The 11,826-nt window shown below is 36.7% G+C and overlaps 1 protein-coding gene and 1 pseudogene across 1 annotated transcript; both read left to right on the top strand.

The window, feature by feature from the left end:
* Positions 1–890: 890 nt before the first annotated feature.
* LOC120194016 lies at positions 891–2,429 on the top strand (annotated as a pseudogene).
* Positions 2,430–3,896: 1,467 nt separating this feature from the next.
* LOC120193940 (probable protein phosphatase 2C 12) lies at positions 3,897–8,973 on the top strand. Its single transcript, XM_039196362.1, is given in 11 exon segments — positions 3,897–4,111; positions 4,449–4,611; positions 4,614–4,738; positions 4,991–5,162; positions 5,790–5,943; positions 6,026–6,089; positions 6,546–6,653; positions 7,227–7,352; positions 7,729–7,964; positions 8,193–8,395; positions 8,509–8,973. Coding segments are annotated over 10 exon segments (1,284 nt in total). The 5' UTR covers positions 3,897–4,111; positions 4,449–4,541; the 3' UTR covers positions 8,535–8,973.
* The last annotated feature ends 2,853 nt before the right edge of the window (positions 8,974–11,826 follow it).

Raw genomic sequence — 11,826 nt, 5'->3', positions numbered from 1 at the left:
ATCTGATGCATTCGTCGATCCAGACTAAGACATTTATTGCTTACTACTTTTAGCATAGGCTAGTTTCCATAATCTTATAGGCTTTTAGAATTTAAATGATGGACTATATATATACGGTTGTTGATATGTAAGTTTGTAGCCTCTGTATATTCGTAGATATTCATGTAATTTTTTATATATAATTAAATGTTTAATATAATAATTTATTTATTTAAATTTTAATATATTTATAAATTTATGTCAGATTAATATCTTATTCGTGTCATGTTTATTAGTTATTTTTCTTTTGTTTTTGAATAATTTTGGTTTGTGGGGAGAACTTTTACTTCTAATGAATATTTAACTCACAACCTAAAGAAAAAAAGTCAATTAAATCTTTTTTGAATTAATCATTAGTATCTCATCTGTTGATCAACTAATCCAAATTGAATTTTATAAAAGTCTAGAGACAAAGCATGATTTTATGTTAGGAGTGAACATGAACTTATAAAATCTCAAGAGGTGTGAATTTGAACTTATAAAATTTTAAAGGGGTAAAAACAAATTTTTAATAAAAATACGTAAAAGAATTTAAAATATATGATAATTTTAAAATTTCATGGCGTGACTGCTCCTATTCGTCCTTGCCTAGGTCCCTCCTTAAAATGGTTCGTTAGGGGCAATCATTCAAACTCAATTTGCTACATACGTAAATGTTAGGATTCAACTTCTTACTTTATTTAAAAAAAATATAGTATCTAATCTTGCTATACAACTAATTATTAATTCAATTGACAATTCAAAATAAACAAAATTGTTTACCAGGATTTTGTAAATCTTTTATTATTTTAAAATTAAAAAATTAAAACTATTAAAGAGGAAGACGGATCAGCCCATGTTCTTTTAAGAAAATATGAAGATAATGGTAACTGGCGCATCAGGATATCTAGGAGGAAGGCTGTGCCACGCTTTGGTGAACCGCGGTTACACCATCAGAGCCTTGGTCCGGCGCACCAGTGACCTATCTGGACTTCCTTCTTCTTCACCCACCAATGGCGCTTCTCTGGAACTTGCATACGGCGACGTCACCGACTACCCATTCCGTTTAGATGCCTGCTCCGGACGCGTCGTCATCTTCCACGCCGCTGCACTCGTCGAACCCTGGCTTCCAGATTCATCTCTGTAAGCCAAATCAAATTGCAATTGCCCACTTACCAATTACTTCTTTATACATATGTACTGAAATTCTGCCATTAAATTGTTCGATGAAAGGTCAACGTTGGGGGTCTGAAGAACCTGCTGCAAGCTGCTAAGGAGACAAAGACAATTAAGAAGATCATATACACGTCGTCCTTCTTCGCTATCGGTCCTACCGATGGATATATCGCCAATGAGAATCAGGTAAAGAAATAAACAGTTAATCACCCTAATTATTCAACGAGGAAAATAATTTTTTTTTCTGATTTTCTAAATTCTAATTGACAGACGCATCCAGAGAAATTATTCTGCACGGAGTACGAGAAATCAAAGGCCACCGCGGACAAGATTGCTTTGCAATGTATAGCTGAGGGGATGTCAATTATTCCAGTATATCCCGGTGTAATTTATGGTCCTGGCAAGCTTACCACCGGCAATGTTGTTGCTCAATTAGTAAGATTTTTTCTTTCTTTCAAATTTTGTATTTTTTATAACTTGCGTTAGTTCTATTAATTGATAAATTGAATGGCACATTATTCAGATAATTGAACAATTTAATTGGCGATTACCTGGTTACATAGGCAGTAGAAGTTTTCTTTCAGTCATGTGGATGATGTGGTGGAGGGCATATTGCAGCCATGGAAAAGGGTCGACCTGGGGAAAGATATTTACTTACAGGAGAAAATGCATCATTCAGGCATGTTTTCGATATAGCTGCCATTATCACTGGAACTGCTACGCCTAAATTCAACATCCCTTTAGGATTGATTGAAGTTTATGGATGGATTTCTGTTCTTTTTGCCCGAATTACAGGAAAGCTTCCTCTCATTAGTCCCCCGGTATGATCTCCTCAATGGCTTCTGTCCATTAATATATTAGAACATTTAAACCTGTTGAAATTTGTTATGATGTTCCCTACAAACATCATAATGTTTTGTCTTGGCTCTTCATATTCTTGGCTTTGCTTAACCATTTGATAAAGAACTCTGTTTTCTATGTTGTGCAGACTGTGCATGTTTTAAGGCATCAATGGGCATATACTTGCGAGAAGGCCAAGTCGGAGTTGGATTACAGACCTAGAAGCTTGAAAGATGGACTAGAAGAAATGCTCCCCTGGTTGAAGAGCTTGGGAGTGATAAAATACTAAACTCGATCTCACTCATTGGGCCAGTGAGAAGTATTCGATTAAATGTGGAGTGGAACCCTTGTTGTTTGTCTTGTAGAACTTTCTGCTCGAAGCATTGGCTTGTAATGGCGGTTATATGAGCAGGTTCAATTCTTTCTTGATGCTTGTTGTAAATGTATGATGTCTAAGCATATGGATTTGTCAAATAAAGACGATGGTTCAACCTCTTGTTATTGGTTGGTTTTTGCTGGTTTGTCTATTAATATAATCCATGGATTGTTTCCTCTAGGTTGCAATAAAACGAGACAGAACAATGAATGACACAACCACAATTATCACCAAACCTCAAACATGCCTGACGATCCACCCCTTTTTTTGCCAAAGTCTGGGTTCAAGTATGTTAAGTAGTCGATAACCTTGGCCATAAAGGAAAAAGTAGATGCAAGTTGACAACCATTGCTTAGGAACGTACGTCAGTAAAATACGGAGGAGGAAGGAATATCAAAATTAAGCAAATAAACTTAACGTGTGCTTTTCTTTAAGGGTTTTTCGGGCTTTTAATTTTTCTCTAGAATATAATAACTCAAACAATAGAGAAAAAACATGTGTATTGACATTGTTTCGAATTGAACGTGGCGAACGTTACACACTTGTTTAACTTTAAATGGTATGCGAGTTATCCATATTACAAGGACTAGTCTTTTTCCTACGTGCAGTGCAGGAGCTTTTATTAATGATGTGTTCGTTAATCGATGGAAATATCAACAATTGTTATCAAAGTAGAGTACATGTGTCCAGTAGAATCTTGTCTTGATAAATACAACCATTTCGGAGTCCTTATCTTTCTTCTCTCCTTGTAGCTTTCAATTAAAACATTCATTTTGTAGTTTTCTTTGTTAATCTTCAGACATTGGGACCTACTCCTTGAAGTGCTCTGGTCATGGACTTGTTAAGGAGACATTCACCTTGTCCCTCACTCTACTCATTTCAAGTATCAGCACATGGTTGCGTATTAGTAAACGTAAGAGATATTAGGAACCAGAAACTCCATCAAGCTATTTTATCTTTGTCATGTGCCTGAAAATGGGGTACCTGAAACTTCCGTTTTAGACTTCCACCAAGCTTGTTCAGCAAGAGATATACGCGGTGAGTCAACATGGATAACGCTAACATTGTGGTCTAACTTTTGATGACAGACAAGTGATAGCTGTACCTAGATTGTTATCTAAAGGTTTATAGCACAAATGACCTTTTTTTTTATTAATTTCCATTTTGCTGGTAAAAAGATTAACTTATTTGACCCGTAAATATTTTAATTTATATAAAAAAACAAAATAACATTTGACATGCAAAATAAAAAAGAAAATGGTTTAACGTGTGGCCCACGATTATATCTCGGTGTGGGCCAAACCGAGAAAAGCTCCATTCGTTAGATATTTTGATTCATATACACCTTTGATCGGACGGTTCAAAAATACCACTGCTCGTGGATTGGAGCATAAAATTAACAAAACACAAACGCCTTAAAAACGGCTCCGTTTCCTCCACGTCAGATATAAAAAAGGAGGCAAAATCAAAGAAGAGGGTCCGCTTCATTTCAGCAGTGTTTTTCTTTCTGTTTTAATTTCTCTCCGCAAGAGTTCGTTTTTTCCAATCGAGAAAGAATGGAAACTATACCGGGATCCGCGTTTCTCGATCGCAGCGACTAGTTCAATTCTCCGCGTCGTCGACTTCTCATTCTCTTCGCCCGTAATCTCTGCCATCAACGGATTTCTCTTCATTCTCCTTCCCTTCTCTTTTTTTCACGCTGTAATTTTCTCTTCCTTTTTTCCCCCTTTTAATATAATTTTTCTGCATTTCTCTTTACGAATTGATATTCGTTTCTTTGATGTTATGGTTTACTGATTATATATATATATATATATATCTTCCATTTTGTTTCTTTTTCGGTTTTGATGTAAAATCTGATTGTCAAAACTTCATGTTATTTATATCTTCTAATGTTTTGTCGAAGCTCTCGATTTTCACCCCGGCCGTTGCCGTCTGTGTAACTAAAAGTTGTTGATTGATCTATTCAATTTTTTATTTTGATTCCTTGGAGATGAGATTGGTCGTTGAAGCTTTCGTTGTTTTTTTTTCCTTTCAGGTTTTGTTATTGGAATTCATGGAGAATTAGAGGCATTGGTTTAGGAGGAGTTTCGCTACTGGTTTGTGTATTGGATTTGTAAAGTTCAGAACAATGTCCTCGAAAGGCGAACATCAAACCGTGCCTTTGTCGGTTCTTCTGAAACGAGAATCAGAAAGCGAAAAGATGACAATCCAGAGATTTTACATGGACAAGCGAGCCAGAGCAAGAAAGGCGAAGACTTTACGTTGCTTAAAACAGAATGCCAAAGAGCAATGAGAGATGGTGTTGCCACATTCTCAGTGTTTGGGGTATGAATTTTCTGTCACTTACTAACTAAACAACTACTAGCTACATTCAAAATGCTCAAGCAAAACCACCTATCTTCACATTAAAAGTTTTGAATTTGCATCAGTAGAATATAAATGTATAAAAGCTTTTGTCTGTTAGGTGGTGTTATTATCTGTACAATTTGTTTGGTTTTGTGCAAATATACTTGCCCGTGATCTATTTGCTTTTGGAAATCCTTTTTATAGCTTGGCTTGCTCAACTATTTTTTATAGCTCTTTGATGGACACAACGGGTCTGCTGCTGCTATTTACACTAAGGAGAATCTCCTAAATAATGTCCTAAGTGCTATTCCTGCGGATCTTAATAGAGATGAGTGGGTTGCTGCACTGCCGAGGGCTCTGGTTGCAGGCTTTGTCAAAACAGATAAAGATTTTCAAGAGAGAGGTATGTGTTTTTTAATGTGTGTAAACATTTCTGAGTAGATGTTTTGTAGGATAACCTTCGGACCAAAAAGGAATATATTCCTAGATAAAAAATTTATTAGATTTGTACACTTACTTCAGGTGTGGTTGATGCTATCATGCAAATTGCATCTGATTGTATTTGTATCCTATTTCACCAATAACATTTCAATTTTCTCCCTGTCAATTTAATTTTTGTCACTGCCTTTTGCTTTTATGTGAGGTCATGTAAGTGGGGTGACTGTTTGTGATTGTGTTCTACATTGGAACTGTTTGCTTTCTTTTGTACGACAATAGGCAGAAAACATATTTGAAGATAATTATTTATAGAGCAGTTTGTCCTATATTTGTATTTTCTTATTGCAGAAGCTCTTTAGTTTATGACTATTCTCCCCTCTATTTATTTAGAATGATTATACTTAAGCATATAATTCTATGTACATAAGCACGCATTTTGTTTTCACCCATTAAGTGGGAATTGAGAAGCAGACGAGACATATTGTCAAGTAGGTATTTTTTATTTAATTCGTAAAATTTTGGGTAATAACTTTTGTTGGGTTGTCTTCCGCATTTTTAGTAATTTGTATACATGTTATGTTTTTCGATTCAGCAAAAACTTCGGGAACTACTGTAACCTTTGTGATAATAGAAGGATGGGTTGTAACAGTTGCATCTGTTGGTGATTCCCGTTGTGTACTTGAATCGGCAGAAGGTGACATATATTACTTGTCAGCTGATCATAGGCTTGAGTGCAATGTAGAGGAGTAAGTTATTAACATCTTGTTTATTGTATTTTAAGAGTTTCCCTAAGTATTGATTTCTTACTTTCTGCTTTCATCCTTTTAGAAGGGAGCGAATCACAGCAAGTGGCGGTGAGGTTGGGCGGTTAAATACAGGTGGTGGTGCACAGGTATCTCATCTCCCATTACAATTATGCGACTTGTTTTTTATTGCTTCAACAAAAACTCTCTAGATTCTTAGCCATTTCTTTCCATTAGTGAAAGTGAAACTCGATGTCCTCGAGATTATTCAGGTGAATGGATGCGCTAACACATTACTTGGAGTAGAAGATAGTTTCATAGTTTACATGACTATAGAAAAAAGTGTTCCAAGAAGAACTTATAAGATAATTGATGTGAATTAGAGGACTCCTCTGTAAAACTAACTAACAATAGCTGTAGCATTTGTAATTGGCAACATCTTTTTCTGTATTCATCTTGTTTCAATTCAGATTTAAAAACATGGTATTGATATGCTGAGATAAATTAGTTCTTCATAGAGAATTTCAGTATCTGCAGTGAAGGATAGAACCATATTTGATTAATTGTATTTATCAAAGTGGGTGACTGGTAACTCTATTTTGTAGATTGGTCCTTTGAGATGTTGGCCTGGAGGCTTGTGTCTTTCACGTTCTATTGGTGACATGGATGTCGGGGAGTACATTGTTCCTGTTCCATATGTAAAGCAAGTAAAGGTTCGTCTTTCATATTCTAACTGCATTCTGTTTGATGTCTGTTGTTAGCTTGTATTCGTCTTTTTATTTAACTTCTGTGCTTAAGTAGTGTTTTCTGTGCATTTCCTTTCATGGCACCTTTTAAATTTGATTTTTCCTGCAACTTTGCTAAGAATTGGTTATATAGTTGGGTATGAAGGACTTCCTTGAACTTGAGACCAATATCTTTTCTGAATTCATGATAGCTGAAGGATATTGTTGGACCATTAATTTCGTATCCGCATGTGTCCTATACTCGCACATTGCTATTTTGCTAAGAAATATAAACTTCCTGGAACTGGGGTCCAATATCTTTTCTGAATTCATACTTGCTGAAGGACATAGTTGAGCCATTAAATTCCTATCCTCATGTGTCTTATACTTGCACGTCGATTTTCCTTTTTTAATTTTTTACCCTAACCAGTCCTTTGGAAAGGTGCTAGCTGTTTGACCAAGCTAGTTCCACTTCCACCCGTTCCCTGAAATTAGAAAACCTTTTCTTTAATTGTTATTCTTATTAATAGTTTATTTGACCTACTGGTTTATTTTCTTCAGTTGTCTACAGCTGGTGGTAGGCTAATTATCTCTAGTGATGGTGTTTGGGATGTGTTATCGGCTGAAGTAGCTCTTGAATGTTGTCGTGGGATGCCACCAGATGCTGCAGCTGCACAGATTGTGAAAGTATACTCCCGAATTACTTTTGTTCTAACACTTGACTTGTCCGAGGGCTAGGCTTCCCATGCACCTTGGTAAACCTGACCTGATTTAGACTGAGCACTAGACAAGGATTTTTTTAATAAATATTTTTATTTAAATTTTATTGTAAATATATTTAAAAAATAAAATATTAAAATCTTACTTGAGGTCTGACAGGTCGGGTGCGACTCGTGCAAGGATTTTGTCCATTCGAGTCAAGCCCATGGACACATTTAATCTATATTATGCTCTCCAAGTTCAAATGTTGCTATTGGGAGCACAAAGCCCTTCTGGTTTTGCAATATGTTAGTATCAGTCTTGTTTCTAAATGACTTTTGACTCTCTGGTCTCCACTGAGCAGGAAGCTGTTCAGGCAAAAGGTCTTCGAGATGATACAACCTGCATTGTTGTCGATATCTTACCACTAGAGAAGCCACCTCCTCCTTTGCCACCCCCAAAGAAGGCAGTAAAAGGTAAGTTGAAGGCCATGTTTCGCAAGAAGCCTTCTGAATCATCTTCTCATTCTGACAAAGAATACATGGAGCCAGATGCGGTGGAGGAACTATTTGAGGAGGGATCTGCTATGCTTGCAGAAAGGTTTGTGCATATGATAATTCTCTATTTGTTGAGATATGAAATTTGTTCTTCGTGTGTTGGATCAATCATCATGACTATAAACTCCTTTCCTTTCTACCCATTGTGGTGAATATAGGTTGCTATGAATGAGGAGTGTATTAACTATCAAGTACATTGTAGTTTTATCTTGTATTAACTATTAAGTACATTGTAGTTTTATCTTATTAGGAACCCTTCTGTTGGATGCAGGTTTGATACAAAATATCCACTGTGCAACATGTTTAAGCTGTTCATGTGTGCTGTCTGTCAATTAGAGATGAAACCTGGAGAGGGTATTTCAATTCATGCTGGCAGATCTGATTCAGTAAAGTTACGTCCCTGGGATGGTCCTTTCCTTTGCACTAGTTGCCAGGAGAAGAAAGAAGCCATGGAAGGGAAAAGACCGTCAGGAAGTAATGATTAAACTATCATATTCCTCTCTTTGTTCCTTGTAAATTTATGTAACTAAAAGCTCCTTGAAGTTTTTATTTATCTTTTAATTCTTTCTTGCATTCCTTGTTTTCAGATAGACACGATAGTGACAGTGATTAGCTAGAGCTCCCAAATTATTGATGCTTAATGGACTAACAATAGTTTTGGAGGTGGGCGTAAATGGGAAGATATCATAATCCCATATAGTTTCCCTTCAATTTCTTATCGGGGGTCATGGAGCTTTCTGGTCCACTTGCAACTGAGGATTCATTTAGATCTATGCTCCAATTCAGATCAGAGTTCAAATGTGTTTAGATTTCTGTTTTCTATGCTGAAGTTTTCATAGCTCCGGCATGCATCAGAGGTAATTCTTTTTTTTTTCATCTGTGTTCATCCCATTGTATACCAGTCGCTCCAATTTATAAAACTAACACTAAATGATAATGTACTTAAAAGTGTAATGCTTATACTACATATATAGGGAAATTGTTGACTACTCGAAACACCTGTCAGAAGCAGTTCTATTATTTCTTAATCAATTCAATGCATTATTTCTTGATGAGAAGTTTCTTTTAATTAGCTGTGGTTGATTAAACGTTTAGCCAGAAGTACACGTATGCTTAATTTATTTGTATGGCTTGATCTTTTATGATAAGGATGGTATTGCTAGTAGCTGGAACTTGCTGTGTCTGAGGATAATATGTTGAACACCAGAATGGAATTGCGTGTTCGTATGTTACAGTTGAGGCCAGCTTTGCTGTAGGGACGAATAGAAAAACGCGTTGCTGGAGGGTGTTTGGCTCTAATCAACATACATGTGGAGCTCGCTTTCAAGTTCTCGAATAGGACGAGTGGCCAATTTCTCTAACAGGAGGATTTAGGAGTTTTTTTTTAAAGTTATTTATATACAGAGAAGGTAGAGAGTGGGGGGATTGTTGGTTTTTCTTGTCCTCAACTAAGGTATTGAGTGGGCAAAGGCAAAAGCAGAAAAAGAACCGACCCAAGGAATAACGATAAAGGAGCGCAATTATATGGGTTTAGTTCTCCCATTCCATTCTTTAGAGTGAAATGAAATTATTATTTTGATTATTTTGAGTGGCGAAAATGAGCCTGTCAGGCCTCCAAAATAATGCCTCCATGATTGAGATGTTGACCTCTTAAGCAAATGAACAAAAATCCCCCCATAGGCTGCTGGTTGTGGAAGGGGACCATCTTCGTACACGTGCGTGTGGGTCTACGACAATCTCACCTAACTGTGTTTCTCTCTTCTTAATCGGACGATTCAAGCTTGCTGCCACATGAAACTTCTTCTTGACTGATGATTAAAAACCTTTGCCCCAAACCTCTGCTTGCAATTTGCTTGTCACAGCTTGTTAGTTCATGATGAAGCATTAATGGAGGGGTTGACATCCCTGCCCCAACAATTAAAACCATTCGCATTTGTATGGATCTATTCTTAAAAGTTAAAACAAAGGAATTCAATTTACAACTGTGAAGATGCCGTTGTCTTTTTTTACCATTATCACTTTGGGTTAACCCCCAAAAAATGACAAAGTAAGCTTTATAAATATTAAAAGCGGCATTTCAAATCGGGTCCGTTCGAAGAGAACTTCTGTATAAATGCATATGAATCTGATTAAGAAGAAAAAAAGGTGTATTGAAGTTGGACCATAAAAGTAGCAGATTCGGACTGTATTGAGCTCCACGGGACAAGAAATGGGGCCTCAGCTCAATGATATCATTTCCATTGTCAAAATGGCAGGTGAGCATCGTTGAAACCTCGTTTTACACACAGACATTATAGACCTAACCCGACCATTTCTCTCCTCATGGTTAACTTGCGTGCAAAAGAGAGGATAGGTTATTCCCAGTAAAAAGTTAAAAAGGATAACAGTGTTTTTGTTATTATATCCCAATCCCAGCTTTCTAAGATTCCTCTTGAAATGAACGCACATCTCTTTGTGCGTACACTGCGTAGTGTATCTCAACATGATTCACTTTTTGTTTGCCCTAGTCCGTCGTGAAGACATCAATTTTTTTTATTTTATTTTAAATTTAAATTTATTATTATTATTATTATTATTATTATTATTATATATAATTTATTAATATTACAAAACCCAAATCAGAGGCCCAATAATCTCGGAAGCCCAGACCCAATAGTAACCCTAAACCCATTTAGGGTTTGTTTCATCACCAGCAGCCGCCTCTCCAAGCTTCCAGAAGACCCCAGCCGCTCCACGTTGCCGATTCAGCTTCCAGCCGCCTCGCCAGAAACCTCTACGTCGTTCTGTCATTGCCACGACGCCAACAGAGGACTCCAGAAGGCCAGCTGCCCTCCACAAGTCGCGGCTATGGGGTGAGTCACCACATAGCTCGGTGACTCACCGAACTTCCCCCCTCTGGACCGGTCCGAGCATGGCTCTGTGGTGGCTATAAAAGCCACCGGATCCTACTAAAAAAAAAGAAAAAAGAGAGAGGAAGAACCGGAGATAACTGAAATAACAGCAAGCCAAACAAAACCCATAGCAACAAATCAAAAAGCAAAGAGAGAATAGAGTGAGAAAACTTACCACCGAGGAAGCTACGCCATAGTCAGAACCTCCGCACGCCGTAAAAGAAATTGAAATACCGAGAGTATTTCTGTAGATCTAGGTAACTATAAGGCTTTTTAGAAAAAAAGGACACCGGATTCGTCTTTAGGATGTTCGGATCTTTATTTTGGGAAATTTTGAAATTTTCCGGCCACCGGCAGTGGTGGCCGGCGGTGGTTGCCGATGCCGTAGCACGGCTGCCGGGCGGTGGCCTCTCTCTCAGTTTTAGAGAGAGGCGAGAGAATTCTGGCTCTCTCTCAGTGTTGAGAGAGAAGGGATAAAGGAGAATGAGAGAGCTGGCCCTTCGGGCCAACCGTTTGGGGGATTTATACCCCTTCCCGAACGACGTCGTTTTGGGAAGGGGTATATGCGTAATTTACATGTATGGCTAAACCCTTTCCGTAGCCATTCGAGTTTTGTAATTATTCATTTTAGTCACTGAAACTAACTTCTGAACGTTCTAATTCAGTCTTCGAATTTTATTTTATTATGTTTTAGTCCTTACCAGAATTTTATATATATATATTAGAGCAAATACCCATTTTAGTCCCTCATAGTTTAATTAATATTTATTTTAATCCCGTATATATTATTAAGGCTAAATTACACTTTAGGCCTCTGGATTTTATGATATTTTGAAGTAGAATACTAAGTTTAAATATTCTACATTTTAACACTATATTTTAATCATTATTTATTTACAATATTATTACTTTTATTTTTCAATTATTGCTTTAATTATTATTTTATTATTATCTTAGTCATATAAATATATATAATAATAATGTTTATTTATTTATTTATTTGTTTTCTATAAA

This window comes from Hibiscus syriacus, unplaced genomic scaffold, assembly GCF_006381635.1.
Source record: "Hibiscus syriacus cultivar Baekdansim isolate YM2019G1 unplaced genomic scaffold, ASM638163v2 tig00116997_pilon, whole genome shotgun sequence".
In the NCBI taxonomy this organism is placed as follows: domain Eukaryota; kingdom Viridiplantae; phylum Streptophyta; class Magnoliopsida; order Malvales; family Malvaceae; genus Hibiscus; species Hibiscus syriacus.
Note: the sequence above shows the minus strand (reverse complement) of the source record. Positions and strands in the feature narration are given on the sequence as shown.